Genomic DNA, 23,617 nt, shown 5'->3' on the forward strand with positions numbered 1-23,617 from the left:
TTGTCAGACGTGGTGTCCATTTTGCTGCTATCATCTAAGTCTCATTGCTGCTTCCCTATAATTTCTTTCGTTCTCACTTTGTTAAAGCTTTCACTAATGCAAGATCTGGTAGGTGTATGGCAATACTCCAAAAAGAACCTTTTTTTTTTTTTAAGGTACATGTCCTACTGTGAGATTATCCAGGATACAATCTGGACCGTTGAACAGCTGTGTCCCCACAATTTTCGAACCTTGGGTGCCTCTTAAACTGCTTCTCTGTGAGAGCAACCACTCCTGGTCTGCACACACAGCCTCCAGCATTTAAATCACTCCCAGCTATACTGTACGAGAGCTATGACCAGCCACCCATGAATTATACTATGGACATCACCAGCAAACTCCCAGTCCCAGACTTCCCCCCAGAAATGTGTACCTTATTCTGCCCAGCACCCTCGTGGACAGTACCAGCTCATATAAAGTCCATCATTTCATTAATAGAAAATGATACGCACAAATCTTATCTCAAATGGAGTTTCCCAAACATACACTGGTTTAGATAAAACAAGTCTATTAATTTCAGAAAGATAGATTTTAAGTGATTACAAGTAATGAGTCATAAAAGTCAGAATTGCTCACAAGAAAATAAAAGATAAAACACAATATCTAATTTAACAAGCTAAATGATTCAAAGCAAAGGTTTCTCTCACCACATGTTTTATCAGTCTTACTGGCTGGATTTCTTTCAGCTAGGACCCCTTCCCTAGTTCAGAGTTAATTTCCTTGTTCTTCAGGTGGTGTTGATGCCAGGGGCAGAGAGAAAGTGAGGGGTATTTTGGGGCATCTGTTCCCCTTTTCTTATAGTTCTCTTTTTCTTTGAAAATCCTTTCCACCTGAGGTTCAGGAGACAAAAGGGTCTGTGGGGAAGGGAACCTAGAGCTATTTGTTTGCCAAAATGCTGATTTCTTGCTCTCACCCTTTTTCCTGCCGAAGAATGTCCACTTAACCAGGCGATAATCCATTTGATTTTGTTGACACCTGGCTGAGGCATTGGTTTGCCTTTTGTCTCTGAGGAACTGGTTTGTGGCTGCGTTTCTAAACTTGGAACATGTCTCAGTAGTGTTATACAGTAGAATCTTATAACTTTATGTACAATCTTTCCACACACATTTTACAAGGACAGGAATGATCAGCAAATTAGGAGTTTTCAAGTGATACCTCACAAGGCATACTTTGTACAAAATCCATCATAGTCTTGTGAAAAGGGTGAACATAGGGATACAGACTGTCACACCTATACACGCCCACATCTATATATCATTTGAAAGCTTACGTTATGTACATTTAGATGAGGTATGATGTGGAGCTGTCAAGTGGTGCAGTAAGCCTTTAGGTGAGGTGAAACAGTGGTACCCAAAATGAGACAGTATCATTTTTTCATAGTTCCAGAAACACTGCAACAGGACTCTGAATTTTCACTGTTTACATTAATTTCAACACCTTAATATTAGAGAGATAGAGTGGGTGGGGGAATATCTTTTATTGGATCAGTTTCTGCTGGTGAGAGAGACAAGCTTTTGAGCTTACACAGATCTCTTCTTCTGTGTGGCTTGAAAGCTTGTCTCTCTCACTCGCAGAAGTTGGTCCAATAAAAGATATTACCTGACCCACCTTGTCTCTCTAATATCCTGGGACTGACATGACTACAGCTACACTGCATACAACATCTTAATATGGTGTTTATTGGTCAAAGCTACCAAGTGACAAAGAATTAAAATATTTGTATTGGTTTTGTTTGTGCAAGTATTTTTTAGAAATGATGACACTATTTAGCATGTGGCAAAAATGGCAAATATCAATGTTTTGCAGTATACTAACTCGAAATGTTTTCGCATCACATATTCTTAATTGTCAAAGTGTTTCACAAGTGATTATAATAGTTTTCTATATTTTCAATTGAAATTTGCTGACCAGATGAGTCTCCCTGAAGGTTGTGCACCAGCAGCAGTAGATTCCATGCCCATAGTTTGTACTACATAGGGGGTCAATATAAAAGTACTTGAATTCCTAATGTAATGCTTCCCCATTCATAAGTTTGTATACATACAATATAGCATCTCGTCTGCCTGGTGGAAGGTTTTATTTTGTAATTGCCTATGCATGCAGTACTAGCCTTTGAAATGTTCTAGAAACTAGATTTTTAATTCAGTGACACTGATGCACAGATCAATATTAGTATTAGAGATGGCAGTACACAGCTTCAGATTATGAATATGCAAAAGATATGAGAGAAAGAAGTGGCCTAATAAAAAATAGTGAAGACAAAGACAACAAACAAGTCCTTACTTCTGCACTGAAGATGGATGAAGAGCATGTTACAGCTCTTACCAACCATGTCATCAACAATGTGACAAAACCCATTTGACCCTGAATCAGATCCAGAAGTGCTGATCGACACCTCTACTGGACTGCCTGTAAGATCAGATGTTCAAGAGTCTGCTGAAAATAGCAGATGTTGGGGAAAAACAAATGGAGAGACTTACCAGAAGTCTACTTGATTCTGATGGTTCAGGTAGCTTCTTCAGCCTAGTCAAGAAATTGACATCAAAATATTTGTTGACATGGCCAAGAAAACCAAAATTATGTCTGGCAAGGGAGGGACAATCACAGTAGCTATCAGTCCAGAAATTGTGTTCTGCGGAGCCCTGTGCTTAGTAAGATGCAGAGATGATGTTTCAGTGGTAACTGTTCTTAGACACAGGTTCAACTGGGTGACTATGTCCTTCTTGCATATTGATGGAACAATGAGAGGAACCGACAACGCTGAATTAGGGCATCATCTTGAAGTTCAAGTTGAAAAAATCCATGAGCTAAGAGCATGCAACAAAGAAACCACAGTGTACATCAGAGATGCCATGGCTGTTAAACAATTGATGGCTGGAGACAAATTTCACATGTGATGAATTGGCTGCTGTGTACTTGAGGCAGGTCCTAAGAAGATTTGACAAAGCTAATTCTGTAATCAAAGTCTTTGACAGATGTGACAACAGTAACACTGTGAAAACTGCAGAAAGACTGTATCAGACAGATGGTGGTAGTGCTGTGGAATGTGGCTAATGGGGCCACATTGTTAATGTTGCTAGTGTTCCTGTTCTTGGAGCTCCCATGTCAGCTGCACGAGCAGACAGTGCAGCAGTTTGCTTCAGCAGACCTCCATGTTATTCATAAGAAAGAGCACAGGCTCGGTTCGGTGGCGACGGTGCTTGGCCAGGTTTATTGTCAACAAAGCACAGTACCGGCACCCCATAGGAGCTACAGATATGCTAACGTTTGTGCCCGTGACAGTGGTATTAGTTCAATCAGGACACCAGGGTCCTGTCCCCTCGACCAGCACAAAGATGCCCCTCCTATGACTTCTCCTTTTATGCACTGGTACAAACAAGTTACATATTACATTCCATATGCTTTTCATTATTATCCTGTACCTTGTACCTCCTAGTTTGAACAAAACCTCCGCTTCCATTATCCTGTTATTCCCTCCTTATCTTACAAGGAATCTGTGTGCCCCTGTACCTTCTCCTAGGAATGTGTTTACACAATTACTTGAGAACTCTGGATGTTCCTGTACTATCCCCTTAGGTCAGGAATGTGCTTACTTGGTGTTAACTAATACCTGGTGCATTGCTGTTTTGCCAAGGCCAGGCCAGTTCTGGTTCACAGCCTTTGATTCATATGGTTAGTTATATCTACGGCTCCAGCAAGGCCTACAATATGTTCTAAGGTTTAATGCAAGAAATACCAGGTGATTGGTGGATGCTGTGAGCCTCCATGGAAAAAAATTCTAAACGTGGCATCCAACAAACAGTCGCTTATAAATTTCCTGTGTGAGTGTATGGTTCAAAATGCACCTGAGAGTGTGGGAGCACTCCCAGTGCACATTTGTTCTTGCTGGAGGCTTTTCCAGTGGCGAAGTTGCAAAGTCTATCACCAGTAGAGGTGCTGAATCCCTGTACAGTATAGTACTCAAGAGGATGCAGACACAAGGATGCTTCTGCGTGCTGTGTGTGCCAGGTGGCTTTTGGGTCTCTTGACGCAGGTTCGTTTGACACCTTGGCAGGGGTTAGACTAGATGACCCTTGCGGTCCCTTCTAACTCTATGGTTCTATGATTCTATTCACCATAGTAATTAGATGCATAGTAATTAGATCACCTGATGCAGCTGTTTTAGTCCTTGTTGTTAGCTACTTTCTGAAAATGGGACAAATACATAACATGGATTGAAACAAGTGCCATTACCAGCATAGCTGACAAGCATCCTTTTATAACTGTGCATGCAATTTGTGATACACTCCTGATTCCTTCAACATACTTCCTGATGGATGTATGTTAACAGAATGTAACTCTGTCTCATCCCTATTTTGGGTGGGGTGGGAATCTGTTGTTGCCAAAACAGAGGGATCTTACCACTTCAGAGATCTTGCCAAATTGGCAGAGAGTGATTGACAAGCCGCAATCTCTGCATCGAGGAAGTTGGTAGCAGTGCTGTATGACCAGAGCTAGAGAGAAAAGGAGATTCGCAGAGACCTGAATTGCTCACACCACAATTCTAGCCATCAAAAAGAACAGGTCACTGGCCAAGCTCTCACTATGTGAGGACAGTTTGACGGGCCTGTCAAAAGAGCAAAGATTTGGACTTTGCACATAGGTAAACCAGACATTGGATCACCATTGCAACATGGACGGAAAAATATGGATGATGATCTACTTCCTGTATTCTTCAAGGGCCGAGTGGCATCTGAGCTTCTTACAAGACCTTATTTGTGCCTCTATCAGTAGGGATTGCTGCACAATCAGCTGTCAGTAGTTAAAACAATTTTCCCTGCACAGTAGTCTGTGAGCTGAACCCTAAAAAAATAGGGTACCGTTTGAGTGGGCAAAATCTCTTCCTGCATTTTGAATAGCTCTATGTCAACAGATGATCAAAAGTTTATGGTGGGCCTTCTTGCAGAGTAGTTTAGTGGTACAGTAGAATCTCAGAGTTACGAACACCAGAGTTACAAACTGATCAGTCAACCACACACATCATTTGGAACAGGAAGTACGCAATCAGGCAGCAGTAGAGACCAAAAAAAAAAAAAAACGTTAACGTAAATTATTAGAAATAAAGGGAAGATTTAAAAAAAATTTTTTTGACAAAATAAGGAAACTGTTTCTGTGCTTGTTTCATTTAAATTAAGATGGTTAAAAGCAGCATTTTTCTTCTGCATAGTAAAGCTTCAAAACTGCATTAAGTCAATGTTCTGTTGTAAACTTTTAAAGGACCAATCAAAACATTTTGTTCAGAGTTACGAACATTCCCATGGCATTCATAACTCTAGGGTTCTACTGTAGAATTAAGCCTGGGTTTTTTTTGCTAGCAGTCAAATTTTGAAAAAATTCTTAATTTGAAGATTTTTTTTTAATATAATGACTTAAAAGACAGTCACTTTGATTGTGTTTTATTCAACACATTGTTCATTAGTAAGCAGAAAGGAGCATTTTGGTATCATAAGGACATCAATTTCAAATCTAAATCTACAGAATTAAACCATTCCTGCCATCTAAATACTACATAATGTAATAGAAATGTCTTTTCCAGGTTTTTTTGAAGCTTTTTCAGTGCTTCTAATGTTGTATGTTCTGCCATAACTACATTGACGAGTGACATATCAAGCCCACAATAATATAAAATGGATACATCACTAATAATCCAGTATTCAGCATTTGACCAGAAAGTCTGTGACATCCTGGCACCCCAATATTCACCACTATCATGTAATTAGGATATGTTTGTACAAAGTGTGCCTTGTGAGGTATCATTCTGAAAGTCTTGATCTGCTAGACAGTAATAGCTCATTGGATGGTATGTCCTATCATCATCTATGAAGTTAGGAAGTTTGGCTAGGTATGTGTCACTGAAATGTGTTGTGAGGTTGAAAACACCCACAAGCAGCTTTTCAGGTACAACAGTAAAAAGGCCAAGCAATGTGAATGGCTTATTGAGGAGATGCACACAAGCACAAGGATTACCCCAGGAACTGTGTACAATAGAAGACTCTTAGAGGTAGCACTACACAATGGGAACCGTTGGACCCAGGTCACAGCAAAAGAGCTTTCCAGCAAGTGGGAAGAAGATAAAAAAGGGGGACAATGACATCATGATGGTACCTCACTCTCCCTACAACAACAACACCTGGAAACACCTGAGGGGCAAGGACTGAACAGTGGGAAGTGATGGTCCCAGGCTGGAGGGATTTTTAGCCTGTATATGAAAACCTGGGAAAGCCAAAGCAGCTTGTGCCTTAAGAATCTGCCAGCCTGTTTATCACTCAGGGTGAGAATTTGCTAATATTTGTATATGGCAAAAATCCATCCTGGCAAATGCTCCCAAAATCCCGTTCTTCTCATGGGTATAATTAAATGGAACCATTTGATTCAATCACAAAACTTTTTTAGCGTCAGGAAGGGAATTTGGAATTGTACCAAGTGAAACACACTAAGGCAATGAAAATAATCCGTACTTGGGGGATGCTTAATAAAATCCATGAAGTCATGTATGGTTAGTTTGGGCATAAGCCATTTTTGTCTGGCAGAGAATAGATTAGCAAATAAATTTGCATTAGCATTTGAAGTGCATTAGGATGGTGGTTGTCAAATGCATCCAAGGGGCAACAATCTTTGGGGCAGAGGGCAAGGGATGTAATTTATATACCCTCACTGAGAGAGAGACAATGTGATGCACAGATCCAAAGCTGTCTCACCTTGGGATTACTTTGGGGAAGGTCACTCTATTGAGGTGGGGAATGGTTTGAAGGTCACCGTCCCTTGCAGAACTGTGGCTGAAAAGTTGCAATATTCTTTCCTTCTCAGGACTGAATCTTTTAAAAGTTCCTACATTTGTTTTTAATTTCTGGAAATGAGGTAGTTACATTGTCTTATATTGTTTCTTAATACTTTATCTGATGTATTATTTTTATCAAAATAGAAACCCATGTAAGCACACCAAGCTTGTACTCAGTTCTACTCTTTAATATCAGCCAAAAGAAATGAGTCTGTCATTTGCTTATTTATAAGTTCTAGCTCTTACGGTGACCATATAAAATCGTATTGGTATCTCGGTCTCCTTTTCCTGCCAGGTACCCGTAGTACGCAGCTAACTCCTGAGGCAAATACTCCTCATTCAGCCCCCAGGCACATTTTGAGAGAGCGGTACAGAAACATGTTTTGAAGCCAATCTAATGCCACAATAACCCTCCAAAACTGATATTTCACTGCAAAGTGAGAGCTCGTCTGACATGACATAATGTTAAAGGTTTTCCCCTGCTCCGTAGCTAATTGACACAGCAGAAAATTGGAGTATGTTCATTTTATAAATGGAAATACCAGAAATACACACTGGTAGTTTGACTTCTTTTTTTCTGTTTGGTTTTGAGGCTTTAGGGGACCAGATCACCTTTATTACTCGTCCCGATAAGAAAAAAATTCTTTTCTACAATGACAAGAGCTGTCAGTTTACAGTAGATGAAGGTAGGTGTGTTCTTTACAACTTTTTTACTTGTAATTGATCTGCACCTGTATTGCATTTGGTTTTTTTAAGCACCTGTACATAAGTAATCTTTAGGTATTATGGTCTCTTAAGACACCTTGATTAATCAAAATGCTAAATAAATCCCAGTCTGTCTCAAATTGCATGTTTTGTTAAATCAACTGACCTAATAGATGATGAGGTGGGTTCACGGCCTTGGATAGCAAATCTCAGGTTTCAGGAGGGTCACATCCGTCCTTCTTTCCTTATAGCTAGGTGGGAGGAGGATCCCAAAGCTTTTCTGTGTAAGCACAGGGTCAACGTATGGAAGAGGTCGAATACTTAGATTATAAGCTCTTGGGATAGGGACTGTCTTTTTGTTCTGGGCTTGTACAGCGCCTAGCACAATGGGGTCCAGGTCCAGGACTGGGGCTCGTATGCATGACAGTAATGCAAATAAATAATAGTAATACTATACTAGTGAACTCTTACATTGAAAACAGTTACTTACCCTGTAATCCCCAGCAAAAATCTTGTGGATGGCTTGTGCTCCTTTTTCACCACCCAATAGGCACAAAGGGAACAGAACAGGGGAGAGTATGAGCCGCAAAGTACTGATCTTGTTAGGAGAGCGGAATGGGGAACCATGGGCTAAGTACATGGGTATGAGCAGAGGGAGGGGGGAAAACAGGCAAGAGAGGGCAGAGTCAGGAGTTGTGTGGTGGGGGGATAGGAGCTGGGCATGAAGAGCAGAGGGCAGGGGACAGAATAAGGAGGTAGGGATAGGAGCAGAAGGGAACAGGGAGAGAGTGGGGGACTCAGGGATCAGAAGGGACAATAACTACTAGAGCACACTCCTCTCCAGAACACAGAACTGAACGCACCGTTCCTGAGGATTCCTTTGCTGTCTGGCAAATAGCTGGGATACCCAGTGGCGAAGTGTGTCTCCATTCTTTGCATTGAATGAGGCAGGGTCCTGTGGGAAAAGTAGTGTGTGATCATGGAATTACAGACTGTATCGTAATGCATATACACAAGGGGGCTGAACTAACTTTGCAGAGGCATACTTTCATATGATGTACCTGCCATAATGAAGTAGAGCTCTGTGCAAGCTCGATAGCTCGTCTCTCTCACCCACAGAAGTTGGTACAGGAAAAGATGTTACCTCACCCACCTTGTCTCTCTAGTATCCTGGGACCAACACAGATACAACAACACTACATACAGCAATTGTCAAAATAGCATTTGTTCTACTCTTGGCAACTTCAGGTGTCTTCTGGTACAGCAGAAGAAAAGGTTACATGTCAGATTTGCACCAGATGATGAAGATTAATTAAATTATGTTGAAAATTTATCTTCAGAGGAGCTATCCAACTAGTACAATAGTGCCTAAGATAACATCTTAAGGTAGAAGAAATGAAAACAGTTTTACACTGAAATTTGAATTTAATTTATTCACAGGACCATTAAAGCAATAAATAAAAATTAAATATGTTGAGTAAATGTATAGTGAGCCATTCATTGATCTTTTAAGAGAATGCAGTGAGTGAAAATGCATATTATAGATTGATTCCTTGCAAGGTAAATTTACACTTTCAGTAATAGCTTTATTCTGGGAAGAGATTTTAGAAGTTGCATCACCTCGGACATTAGAAAATTATAGCTCTCTCCAAATTTTGGTGAGTGAGTCTGAGGCTTAAGTTCCATGTTTTCCTTTTTTTGTCTTTAAATTTTCAACCCAAACTATGCCTGGCAGGCAAAGATGTAAGCCTTTCAGCCTTGTCTACCATAGGGAATTCTCCTTTTCCCACCATTGCTAGCACTGTTCAGCTCCACCATTAGTTGGAAAACCTAGGGCAGGTTGCTCACTAATTTAAAATGAGCACGTGTCATCTAATCCTGTCCAAAAGATGTCTGTATGACCCAGTGCTTAAAACCCCAGCAGCCCATTTACACTAGGGATCCCAACGTAGAATCATAGAACCATAGGGTTAGAAGGGAGGGTCATCTAGTCTAACCCAATGCCAAGATCCAGGATTTGTTGTGTCTAAACCATCCAAGACAGATGGCTAGCCAGCCTCCTTTTGAAAACCTCCAGTGAAGGAGCTTCCATGGCTTCCCTAGGCGTCTGTTCCATTGTCCTACTGTTCTTACAGTTAGGAAGTTTTTCCTGAGATTTAATCTAAAGCTGCTATGCGGTAGTTTTAACCCATTGCCCCTTGTCCTGCCCTCTGTGGCAAGAGAGAATTTTTTCCTCCATCTTTTTTATGGCAGCCTTTCAAATATTTGAAGACCACTATCATGTCACACCTTAATCTCTTCTTTTCCAAACTAAATATACCCAGTGCCTCCAGCCTTTGTTCATATGACTTAGATTCCATCCCTTTGATCTCCTTTGTCACTTGCCTCTGGATCATTTCCAGTTTCTCCACATCCTTTCTATACATTGGTGACCAAAATTGGACATAGTACTCCAGTTGAAGCCTAACCAGTGCTGAGTAGAGTGGTACTATCGCCTTTTGTGACTTCCATACTATACCTCTGTTAATGCAACCCAAAATTGTATTTGGGTTTTTTTGGGGGGGGGCAACAGCATCACATTGTTGACTCATGTTGAGATTGTGATCCACCACAACTCCCTGATCCTGCTCAGCGGTGCTGCTTCCAGGCCAGTTATGCCCAATCTGTATTTGTGCATTTGGTTTTTCTTCCCTAGGTGTAGCACCTTATATTTGTTTTTGTTGAATTTCATTTTATCATCTATAGCTCAGTTCTCCAATTTATCCAGATCCCTTTGAATTTTGGCTCTATTCTCAAAGTGTTTGCTACCCCCACTAGCTTTGTGTCATGCGCAGATTTGATCAGTATGCTTTCCATTCCTACATCCAGATCATTAATAAAGATATTAAATAACACCAGACCCAGAACACATTATTGTGGAACTCCACTTGAGACCTACTTCCAATCTGATATCATTCCATTAATAGTTACTCGTTGTTAGCAGTTGTTTAACCAATTATGTATCCACTTATGCAGGTTCAGTAGAACAACCATTTTCTCCAGCTTACTTATGAGAATGTCACTTGGGACTGTGTCAAAAGCCTTTCTAAAGTCCAGGTATATTATGTCCACTGCATTCACCATCCACCAAACCAGTTACCTTGTCAAAGAAGGAAATCAAGCTGGTTTGGCATTATTTGTTCTTAGTAAATCCATGCTGGGTGCTTGTGATCACCCCTTCATTCTCCAGGTATTCACAAATTGAATGTTTTATGCATTGATTTAGTAGCTTCTCAGGTATCCAGGTCAAGCTGACTGGTCTGTAGTTCTCCGGCTCCTCCTTTTTCCCCTTTTTAAAGATGGGCACTATGTTAGCCCTTCCCCAGTCTTCCAGGAGCAATCCTGTTATCCAGAAGTTGGCAGATAATATTGCCAGTAGCTCTGAGATTTCTTCAGCTAATTTCTTCAGCACTGTGGCATGAATAGGATCAGGCCCTGCTGACTTGAATTCATTCAAGTTAGCCAAAAGATCTCAGACATTGCTAAGACCTCTATAGCTGAACTAGCGTGAGGTAGGGTAGAAAATTATCCCAATGTTTTCCAATTGAAGACAAGGCCTTATGTCTACCAGTCATTAGTTGTGTGGCTTGAGGAAGTCCCTAGCGATATTTTTTGCCCAGATACTTTGCACCCACGTGTCCTGAGAAAGTTGGCTGAGGCATCTCGAACATACTGATGTTCATTTTTAATAAGTCTTGGAATACCAGGGAAATTCCAGAAAACTAGAAGAGTGATACTGTTGTGCTAGTGTTCAAAAAGGGCAAGCAGGATGACCTGGATAATTGTAGGCTGGTTACCCTGACATCAGTCCTGGACAAAATAATGGAAAAGCTGATACATGATTCAACTGATAAAAGAATTAAAGGATAGGAATATTATTAATGCCAGTTCTATGGAAAATAAGTGTTGTCAAACAAATCTGATTTAATTCTTTGATGAGATCACAAGTTTGGTTGACAGAGATTTGTACGTCTTTGGACTTAGTACCGTGGACTGATTTGGTATTGTATAATGTAAACTATTTATAGAGCAACACTAAATGAATTAAGAACTGGCTAGCTGGCAAATCTCAAAGAGCAGTTGTCAGTGGGGAATCATTATCAAATTGGGTGTTTCTAGTGCGGGCTGTTTCCTGATACTTCAACATTTTCATCAATGATAATATAAAATATTAAATATATAAACATCAAATCTAAAATCACCACTGAGAAAATTTGTAGATGACACAGAGATTGACAAAGTGGTAAAAAATGAGGAGCACAGGCCAGCTAAATTCCCTCTCAGCTGTGCGGCCATGCAGCCACCTGTTAAGCGCCACCCAGGTGCTCAGGGATGCAGTGGACAGAGATGCCTCTCCTCAAGCCCCGGACTTGCCACAGCTCCCTGACCCAGCCCAGCCCTGGACCTGCTACGGCTGGGGGACAGGCGCCCTGGCCCCGGCCCGGCCCAGCCCAGCCATGAACCTGCCGTGGCTGAGGGACAGGCGCCCCGCTCCCAACCCAGCCCTGAACTTGCTGCGGCTGGGAGATAGGCGCCCCTCGCCCAGCCCAGATCTGCCACGGCCAGGGGAGAGGCGCCTCTTCACCCCCCCAGCCCAGGTGCTGCTGCAGGGGGAGAGTTGGGAGGGAGTTCTCTCTCCTCGCTGTAGCCCCAGGGAGCCCCACTGCACCCAAAACCTGTCATCTCCAGCCCCATCCCAGAGCCTGCACCCCCAGCTGGAGCCTTCAAAACCCCCCCTCACACTCCCTCCACATCCAAACCCTCTGCCCCGGCCCTGAGCCCACACCCCCAGCCGGAGCCCTCACCACCACCACGCTGCACCCCAACCCTCTGCCCCAGCCCTTAGCCCCTCGTGCCTCACCGCACCCCCAACTGGAGCCCTCACCCCCCCCTCCCTCACACAAACTCTCTGCCCCAGCCCTGAGCCCCTCATCCCTGGCCCCATCCCAGAGCCTGCACCCCCAGCCGGAGCCCTCACACACACCCCTGCACTCCAACCCTCTGCCCCAGCCCTGAGCCCCCTCCCACACTCTGAACCCCTCAGCCCCACCCCACTATATGAATTTTGTTATGTACACCAATACGGAGGTGATGTGTCACACACCACCTCCATATCGGTGCACATAACAAAATTCATTCTACACATGGGTGGGAAAAATCAGAGGGAACACTACAGGACAGTCAATATGGAGTGATCTGGATGGCTTAGTAAGCTGGGCCCATTCAAACTAAATGCATTTTAATACAGCCAAATGCAGAGTTATACATCTAGGATCAGGGAATTCAGGCCTTACCTATAGGATAGGAGACTGTATCCTAGAAAGCAGTTACTCTGAAAATGATTATAATGGACAAGCAACTCAACATGAGTTCAGAGTGCCATGCTGTGGCAAAAAGGGCTAATGCGATCCTTGGATGTATAAGTAGAAGGGGCCGTGAGTAGGAGAAGAGAGCTGATTTAACCTCTGTATAAGGCATTGATGAGACCAATACTGCTTACAATTCTGGTGTCCGCATTTAAAAGGGATGTTGAAAAGTTGGCAAGGGTGCTGAGAAGAGAGAAGAAATTATTCAAGGGCTGGAGAAAATGCCTCGCTGTGAGACACTTGAAAAACTCAGTCTGTTTGGTTTATCAAGCTTGAGAGCTGACTTAATTACAGTGAAGCGACCTTCCCTAGGACAAAATATCGGGTACTAAAGAGCTCTTTAATCTAGCAGAGAGAGAAAAAGCAAGAACCAATAGCTAGAAAGTAAAGCTGGACAAATTCAAATTGGACATAAGGCACAAATTTTAACAGTGATTAACCATTAGAACAAGCCACCCCGGTGAATCTCTTGATTTTTTTGAAATCAAGATTCAGTGCCTTTCTAGAAGATATGCGTTAGCCAAACACAAGTTATTGGGCTCAGTACAGTGGGTACAGTGTAACTTTCTGGTCTGTATTATACAGGTGGTCAGGCTAGATCTAATGATTAAGGCTAAGCTTTTGTCACAGATATTTTTAGTAAAAGTCATAGACAGGTCAAGGACAATAAAGAAAAATTCATGGAAGTCATGACCTGTCTTTGACTTTAATTAAAAATATCTGTGATAAAATGGGGATCTGCGGGTGGGAAAGCTGTGTGCATGGCTAGGAGCTCCGAGGGCCTCCACTGCGGGTTGGGTGTCAGAGCTCCAAGGTCCCCCACCAGCCATGGTTGGGAGCTGCGGGGGACCCCGGGGTACTCCTGCCGCCTGCAACTCTGGGGGTCCCCCTGCCACCCGTGACGGCCCGGAACTGTGGGGTGCCCCCACCGGGAGCTGTGGGGTACTCCCAGCTGCTGCAGGCTGAAGTCACGGAGGTCACTGGAAGTCATGGATTCTGTGACTTTTGTGACCTCTGTGACTAAATCGTAGCCTTACTAATGATCCCTTCTGGCCTTAAACTCTATGAATCTTATTCCTGTACTCATGGCTGTAGAGGGCTTGAGGGCTAGAATTAGTGAAATTAGAGAAAAGACTTGGGAGTGACTCCCTCCACCCACTCAGGCCTATATGCTATCCATGTGTAAAGAACTATGCATGTATTGAGCTGAGCCTGTTGCTCCTTGCCTAAGGGAGTGAGAGAAACAAGGCTTGGTTTCAAGGAGAATTGGTTGGAATGGATACAGTTCTCCTGGGCGAATTCTCCCTTTCTCCATCTGGCATGTTGGAAATACTGTTAAACCAGTGCTGGGTGTGGCCATGATGCTGCTGAAATGAAAACTTTCTAATCTTTTACTTACACTCTAAATACCTTGAACACTTCTTTCCAGCACCGAGAAGTTCCATATGTTTGGTACTTCAGCCTAGAGCAAAGGCATGGCCACGCTTCACAGTGATATACAGTATATGACACCATTTTTTTTAAATGTACCGGCTGAGCAGTTTTCTGTAAAATATGCTTTTTACTGAGATCAGTTATCTAGTGCTGAATTTATTCCCCTTTTTAGATCACATGACCCTCCCAATAGGTGGTGGCAGTGTTTCCTGACAAAAGCTGTTTAACTGGTAGGGGGAAGATAGTTTAAAACTAGTTGAGATCCTGTGATGTCTGACAATTAGGCATTTAAAATGTATGATAAATGGACCAGTACTGAAATTACGATTTTATGTCAAGTTGTAGTACAAAGTGGCATTTCTTACTTTGATCTGCAGGTGGCGGCATAACCCCATATTTTCATTTACACAAAAATGGCATGTCTGTCCTGCCCTCCACTCTGCATGGCTGGGAGAGGGTAGAGCTTATTAGCCAATCATGCTATGATATTGTGAAACCCGTAGAAGAGAGTGCTTCTTCTTGGAGCCATCTCTTGGCCAGAGACTGCCCCAGAGTATCCTCAAAGTGTATTGACTACAGTTCTTCTCAGTGTTAAGAGAATCTGTTAAGGGATCAACAAAAATTGTTTGCATACGTGGTTGCTTAAGACAGGTTTCACTCTGCTTACCATCATATTTCAGCTAATTATGTACGTCAGTAGCCTTGGTGTTATAAACAAAAAAAAACACACAAAAAAACCCTGAAATGTTGGCATACTCAGCCTGAGCTAACAGGTGATTAACTTTTTGAATAGTTAATTGTCGAATAGTTTATCCTGGAACGTGGACTCAGTACTCCAGGATGCACCGTTGTACAAAATGATGTTCTACAATTTTGAATCTACGTTGTGTTCTCAATGGCTTGTTAGAGACCATCAGTAGAAGTGAAGGATTTCAAATATGTTTTGAACAAGTTTTTCTACATCACTTTCCCTGATTGTGTGGATAAACTAGTGAATTATTGCAATTTTTGGGTGGTGCAGAAGTCTTACCTAAATTACCCTCTCCACTGTACCACCCTGGGGCAATTTGTATTATTAAATGGCCTTCATAAAAGGGGGAATGTGATTAGCCAAAGAAGGTTGAGACTGCATGTGTTCCTTTTTAATTTCCTGGGTAATTAATCAATTCTTTCTAAAATATAGAAAAAAAAAGGTTTGTAAAAGCAATGGCAAATTTCAGGCTCTGCAGCTAAGCTACGTATTTGCACTTTTGCGGATGGTGTTAAAGCCCTTCTCCTTTGATCTCATGTCTCAATGCACTGGGTGAATTCTGAAAAGCTAGTATAGTCATACACTTATTAAAGAAATTGAATACATTTAAGAAATTGCTGCCCCTATAGAACATCCTTTCACGTTTGAGTGTAATGTAGGTGGTATTGATTTTAGTACTTTTAGGGATTGTCTTCTTAAATATCTGTGAAGAGATTTCTGTCAACACTGAAGTGCTGATATGTTTCAAAATGCAAATACGTGTGGGATTGGTAGGGCCCTTCATTTTTGTTTTTCCTACTGAAAACCTCTGAAAATTTTCCAGATTTTAAAAAACCTAATATTCAGGTTTTGCCCAATTTAACCTGAATTTTAAAAGAACCAGAACACCTCAGACCTGGCTCCGCTCTCACAGTTTCCAGTTGGTAGCTGTTACAGCTGCAAAATTGGGGAGCAAGATGGTTCTATACCAGTAAAACAGCATGGCTTGTTTTTTTCAGGTCTGGTTGTGTTTAGTGTAATTTCTGGCAGTGCATTGATTCCTTGTTCCCTGACTAGACAATGAATATATATCTTGTATCCATTTGGTGACACCCTAAATCCAAATTGTTAGCGTATATGGGCCTAGAGAGGGATGATAGCTGTGTACTCATTCTCTGCTTTACTCATGTAAGTTCAGAACTAAACCAATCCATTGGTGACTGCTGTTTGCAGTAGAATGCATGCTTGTGAACTCTGACTGCCCTAAATAGTTCTGGTGTAATTCTGAGATGCTTTGGTGCTAATGTTCACCTGCAAACAAACATGAAAATAAGTAGCCTGATGCAAATATCCAGTTCAAACAATATCTCTGTATGCAGTTAGATTTATGAAGCAATGTTGTTTTAAAAGGAGTTGCGGGATATTACATAACTAGTCTGCAAAAGCGGATTCATTTATTCATTATCTATTTGCATGCAGTGTCAATTTTTGCTTTACAGTTGACTACTAATTGTTAATATTCTTGTTGGTCATCTGCTTTAAAAAAATGGGTATGAAGTTATAACCACGGTATAAAAAAATAGAGACATGAATTATCATGGTTAGAAATGAACCATAGGTACCAACTTTTTCTTTTGATCTTTGGAACATCAGAAGTTGTCTATTTTCCAGTGTTAATTTTTCACTTTGTTCTTGAAAAGATTGTACAATATGATTAACTGTTCATCCTCTCCCTGGCATCCTTGTACACCAGAATCCATCATTGAGCACAACTGTTAGTAGGCTGTGTACTTGTACTCTTGTCTTGTCTATGCAACGTGAGCTCTGATAAGGAGACAAATGATTTGTATTCATTATAAAGCACTGTAGAAATAATATTACATTTTCATGTAAAAGTTTTAGCATTTTGGCTGTAGAGTATGTATCACATAAATGATAAAAGCAGTTTATCCACATGTATGCAGCCATGTACTGAATAGCCTCGAAAAGGAATGTAGCATACCATAATCAAGCTCTCAGTGTATTTAACTAGGATTTATTCTATATACTTATTACATGCATTTCTAAACTGCCTATCACCTTAGAATGTGGACATGATAGAAATAAGTGATTTTAGGAAATTGTTTCTCACAAATTATAGAGTAGTACTTTGCTTTCCTGTTCATATCATTCAGCACCGCTTTTCTAATGAGACCAGGTTGTGGTACCAAACAGCCAAGGTACCAGTTGTCATGGGAATCGGACAATAGGAAACATCCAGAGACTCATCTTACCTCATGTCCTAAAAGAGTTAGGATTCTCACCCATAATAGGCTTGTATTGAGAATTTGGTTAAATTCCAGAAATGAATGCCTATAACTGACATCATCAGATCCTCACTAGTTAAGTTATGGGGATCAGGAGATCATGTCTTCTGAGGAACTGTCCCACATTGAGGTGTCAATAGAGGAGGTTTTGGAACAAATGGATAGATTAAGCAGTAATAAGTCAGGGCCAGATAGTATTCACCCAAGAGTTCTGAAGGAACTCAAATATGAAATTGCAGAACTATTAAGTGTGGTATGTAACCTATCACTTAAATCCGCTTCTGTACCAGATGACTGGTGTAGAGCTAATGTGACACCAATTGTTTAAAAATGCTCCAGAGCCGATCCTGGCAATTACAGGTTGCTAAGTCTAACTTCAGCACCAGGCAAATTAGTTGAAACTAATTAGTTTCAACAGAGTTATCAGACATATAGATGAACAAGATTTGTTGCGGGGGAGTTAACATGACTTTTGCAAAGAACTCTTGCCTCACCAATCTATTAAAATTCTTTGAGGGGAATCAACAAACATATAGAAAAGGGTGATCCAGTGGATATAGTGTACTTGGACTTTCAGAAAGCCTTTGACAAGGTCCCTCAACAAAGGCTTTTAAGCAAAATAAGCAGTCAGGGGATAAGAGGGAAGGTCCTCTCAGGTCCTCAATAACCAGCTAAAAGATAGGAAACAAAGGGTAGGAGTAAAGCGTCAGTTTTCAGAATGGAGAGGGGTAAATAGTGGTGTCCCCGAGGGATCTGTAGTGGGAGCATCATTGACCAGTGGAAGAGGCTCATAGACATAGGAGACAGGACCCTTTCCAGGAGATGGACCTAGACTATGGAAGTCATTCTTGCAAAAAATAAGTGACCTTGGGTCTTGCCTACAGTCTGGGAAAGAAGGGAGAGAGGATTTCCATTTTAATTAATTGGGAGGTGCGTAGGTACAACTTGTGAGGGCTGTAAAAAGTACAGTCATCAGCTTCAGCCTCCAGTATGACAGTGATTGCTGCTTTGAAAAAAATACATGGAAGAAATGAGAGAAATTTTACTGAAATGGATTTTCAGGGCAGTGTCAGAAATGACTTTTTCCAGATAAACCAGTCCATTTGTGGTGGGGTTCTTCATCCCACCGACAGAAAGGAGGATTGCTTTAAATTTAATCTGATTATGCTACAAGCCCAGTCGTCATGGGTGACATGACCAGAAACACAGTTATTTTGTATTGTTAAAACTCCTTATCTTTGTTTTGTGGAAAGCTTAAAATAGTTCCTTTTTTATTGGTGGGGGAAAGAAAGAAAACTGATACTGAGGAGTGTGATGTACTCTTTTAACAGAAACGTTAATGTTTCATAACTGAAATTATAAAGTGCTGTAAGCCTTTTTTCCCCAAAGCAACTGTGTTATGGAGTTAAACAAAGTAAGTGCAAATGGAGCCAATGTGTCTGAAGCAGGTAATGTCACTGGGTGTTTACCAGCATCAAGGTTTTAAACCATACTGCATAAAATAACTTCTTGAGGGCATATGAGCTGCAGTTGTTTTGACAACTGTATATTAAATGTATCTGGAAAGTCAAAAAATCTAGTCTTGCACAGCATTGTGTGCCTTGTGTTTTATTTATGGTTTGTTAGCCAAACCTGCTGACAGGGTATATCTAACTTAATGCCCATGGAATGAAGGGAGGTGGGATTGTACCAGTCGCTTCGTGGATAAGGCATTCCAGAGAATCTATGAAACTTTACAATGATGCACAGTGTTTTCAGTGTGGATGACAGCTGCTCCAATTAAGACTTTGCTTCTCTGTTCTTTCTTTCCTGCTTCCAGGGTTCTTAGGTAGCTTTTCTCTCTTTAACACAGGAAGGACTTTAGAAATCCATTAACTGTATGGCATTGTTTATATTATAGTGGTAATATCATCCAGCAGATTGATGCAGTAAATGTCTCAAATCTTCAATCAATTAGAGTAGGAGGCTGACAAGTCTCCTGTGATAATGGCAGCCGAATCTCAGAAAATTAAGTTGCTGTCTCTGGCTGGAGTTAATGGGTGATCAGGATATTTTGAACTGAGGTTTGTAAAGCACATTGAAGATCTAAAGAGCTGCATACGTGCCAAGCAAAAGCTAAAATCAGTGAGTTAATATCAAAATGTTGTGTTGCTTGCAGAGTGCTTGCTCCTCAATAGCCAGACTCTGGGGTGTAGTCAGCACAGAAGTCAGTTTCAACTGTCCGTTATAATTTAACATCTTTTCTCTCAGAAATCCAGCTGGCATTTTCAGAGTGGCTAACTGAGGGCTCGTTCTGTGATGCTCCTCCTTCTGTGGTTTGCAATCAGACTTCTGGTATCCGTGTTGTCATAGAATGATGTGGAGGAGTGTTGGGCAGTTGATGTTTGCATAGTCATATTGTCCCTGAATGGGATGGTTTTTTACCTATGCATCATTCGCCAGACTATGGACTGAGTGCTTTGTTTGGCATTTTAGAATTTCAGAAGCTGTGGAGGAGCATTCCTGTGGATTCTATGGATGAGGAGAAAATAGAAGAGTATCTGAAACGACAGGGTATTTCTTCCATGCAGGAAGCTGGACCAAAGAAAATAGTAAGAGATATAAATTACAAATCTTTCAAATGGGCCTTTTCCTCAGCTCCCACGAGATTAGTTCCAATGGAAAAGAATCAGTGAAATGGGATGGCGCATATGCACAATTACTCTGTGTCTCTCTTGCACTATTGGACCTAAAGATTTCTTCTATAGCACTATGACCTCCTACAGCTTTTATGAGTTCATGTTTAGGTTAGTGTAATCCACAAGTCATCAAGGAGGAGAGGGAACAGTAAAAAGCCACTTCAGATTTACAAGTTGCTTTTTCTTAAGCCTTACCGTCCAGTCGTGGGGTGGTGAAATCAGTTAAAATGGTGGGAAGGTTTTTTTCCCCCAGCTAGCCAACTTAAGTATTGATACAAAGCATGTAGCCAACCCCACCACAAAGGCTGGGGATCGAATACAAGTGGTTTTGTTTGGAGATCAAAACATAGCTATGAACTCTCCGTAAAGGCCCTGTTGACCTTAAAATAGGCTTTTGACATTAATTCATATATAGCGTATTACATCTCTGTTGTCCTACCTTAGACCTCAGACTCTCAACCCTTCTGTGGAATGATTTTTAATGTGGTAGTGAAGAAAGAATTTGTCCCTGGTTCTTGTTCATCTCCACACTAGATATTTTGGTGCCTGTCAACACATAGCTGTTGCCACAGATTCATACCAGTCCCTTGGGGTGTTAAATATAAACTCATTGGGAATAATCAGTGTTGCCACTGGCCATATCTTGTTTAGATGTATAGAGCATATATAATATTTTCTATGCAGTGTACAGTATATTCTGTATCGACACATTGACTCTGCTATGGTGCTCAAAACAGAGAGGGGAATATTCCATACAGCCAGTACTCACTGAAAATATTTAAAACAAGTGACATTTTGTAAAAGTTGAGAGCGAGAATACTGTCACTTAATTCTAGAAATAATATGCTGCTTTCCCCACCGGAGCACTGTCTTACTACAACATTTCAGACTTCAGTGAATAATGTTGAATTCTGTAAGGAGGTCAGATCCTTGTACACCTGGGTGGCAGCCTTGTGATTACTGTTCCCTTCTCCTTTTAGGCTCCTATTCAGAGGAGGAAGAAACCTGCTTCTCAGAAGAAACGGCGGTTTAAGACTCACAATGACCATTTGGCTGGAGTACTGAAGGATTACTCAGATGTTGTTCCTGGCAAGCAGTGAAGTTTGGTTCTGGAACAAACATGCTTTTTTACACAGGCCCTTCGCCGCTGGAGTTCAATGTCTGCTTAAGGACTGACTGACTGTATATAGTAATGTGGTGTGTCCCCATCCCTGCAACTGTCAAGATGAAACAGTTCTGTTTAAGAGCACGTACAAATTACCAAATGTAGAGTTTTATTTTAATTTAATTAGCTAACGAGAACTGTGACTTCGTAAGAGGTCTAAATGGACAGCCACTTGCCACTAGGGGGTAAAAGATGCAGAGCATGTAAAGCTAGAGTTCCTGGTAAATGCTTCACTGTGCTTCTCAATGATTTAAAGGGGATTTTTCTTGTATTGCTTTAGAGTGGATTTGCAGGTAGAAGTGAATACAATATTCATTTTATTTGTTCCAAGAGAACATACAACATCATTGCAGAAGCATTTGTTTAAAGAGGCAAGCGCATTCACAGTTTGTATATTTCTTCTTTGCTTTGGCATTGAGCTTTAATGAAAGTTGATGTTGTCTGAGGCTTTGGCATGGAAATACACCACCAGAATTCCTACCAGGCTGCGTGCTGGAAATGTGGCTGCAACCTCACAGTGCTAATCAGAAATTGCCCTTCGGATATTGCTGATGACATGTAGTGGATGCACATGCATTGCACAATTCTGTGATATGGGTTAAAAGGATCAGACAATAAATAAAATGACAATGTGTTACTAAAGGACAGGTTTTTTTAAAATAATAAAGCCTATAAAACTGGTGTCAGTACATTTCTTCTTCAGAGACAAACTGAATTAAGGGATAACCAGCATCTGTTGTGAAGTCACATTTTCCTTCACAAGTGGAAGAACAGGAGTTTTTGAGTTAAAAAATCCAAAGTATTGGTTCAGTTTTCATTGTTTTGGGCTATGCCTTTTATTTTTCATCTTGGAAAAAAATAACACCCAAATGTAAATATGTACAAGATTCTATATGTATGTGTTTACTCCTGTGAAACTTACCAGTGGGATATATAAAATTTGGCTAACTTATAATGAATGGGAGGGCAATTAACACTAATCTGTTTTTTTTATGGAATCACAGGTGAGCGGCAGATGCCCTGCACCTTAGGGGATAGTAGTCACTCTTCTCAAAGTTAAACAGTGAGGATGACAGACAGGGTGGACTGATTGAAATCAAAACAGCTTAAATCACTGATCTAAATCAGCAAGCAGTAAACCTTAATTTAACTTATCAGTTTTAATTGTGTTTTGCGTTTGTATTTTTTAGTTATTTTCCTAAAGAAAGGTTGATTCTTGTTGGTTGGTAACTGGTGAAACCTATTATTTGTAACTAAACATAGCCTTTACACAAATGTGGGGCTGCTTCTTGCTAACCCAGAAGTTCTATACACAGTGCACAAGAAATCCTACGCCATTGACATTGTTTGTCCTCTCCACTGTAATAGAGTACATGGCCTTCTTCCTTTTACACGTTTATTAAAGTAATTATATTGCTTAACTTACATTTATTCAGATTCTCCATTTTTACATTTTTGATGCTTAGAAAAAGGTGAGTGGTACATTCCTTATTTACTAAATTGATTATTAATTATTTAGTTGTGATTTGTGTCACACTCTATTTGGATGAAATTCAAATTAAATAAAATGCACAAAAGAGCATTTTACAATTTTTTATTAAATAAAACTACTTTTAAAAGTGCTGGATACATAGGAAAAAAGTTATCAAAATTTATTAAAACATGTTTTATATTTAAAACTATCTGATTTATTAAACGAAAGGAGTATTATCTGTAGTTGGTTAACTGAACTGATTGTTCCTGGCTACTAGGTCCTTCAAGATTTTAGAACTAATAAATCTCACCCTCTTACACCTAGTTTTTATTTATATATTGGAAGATGAAAACAAGCTTTTCTGCTTTTTCAACTCCCAATTGGACAGTGACTTCCACCAGTTCAATGGTTTAACTTTCTTTAAAACTTGGCAGCAAACATATAGAGCTTAGTATTAGGTTTTGTATTTACTTTAAATTATTGTAATATAAGTAGTTTAAGTTTTAACATGTCATAATTTCAAAATTAATTTAAAATAGGTTTATTTAAAAAAATATGATTTAAATAAAATCTGGGGTATGTTTACTTTTTTTTAAAATCATTAATTTTTATCCACCCTGATGACAGTAGTATTCTGCTGCCAGTAATTATTTGTTTGTGTGTACATATAAGTATATTTATAGTGCGTGATGTAATATTTATGCTTCCACTGCAAACACTTTTAAAAATCATGTTGCCATTTTAAACATTGCACAGCACACACGGAATTGCGCAGGTCAATTCTATCCAATTTAGGGAGTTGCTAAATGGTAGTACGAGTCTTTCTTTTTCTTTTCTATAAGTCTGCTGCTCCATCAGTCTTCA

The 23,617-nt window shown here is 40.5% G+C and overlaps 1 protein-coding gene across 1 annotated transcript in view; it reads left to right on the forward strand.

The window, feature by feature from the left end:
• Window positions 1-21,960, forward strand: part of GTF2E2 (general transcription factor IIE subunit 2) — a 60,684-nt gene extending 38,724 nt beyond the window's left edge. The window contains exons 6-8 of the mRNA XM_037896640.2: window positions 7,449-7,542; window positions 19,912-20,027; window positions 21,095-21,960. Coding sequence (XP_037752568.1) covers window positions 7,449-7,542; window positions 19,912-20,027; window positions 21,095-21,214 — 330 coding nt within the window. The 3' untranslated portion in view covers window positions 21,215-21,960. The remainder of the gene's footprint in view (window positions 1-7,448; window positions 7,543-19,911; window positions 20,028-21,094) is intronic.
• Window positions 21,961-23,617: the final 1,657 nt, after the last annotated feature.

The sequence above is a fragment of the Chelonia mydas genome, chromosome 4 (assembly GCF_015237465.2).
Source record: "Chelonia mydas isolate rCheMyd1 chromosome 4, rCheMyd1.pri.v2, whole genome shotgun sequence".
NCBI lineage: Eukaryota > Metazoa > Chordata > Testudines > Cheloniidae > Chelonia > Chelonia mydas.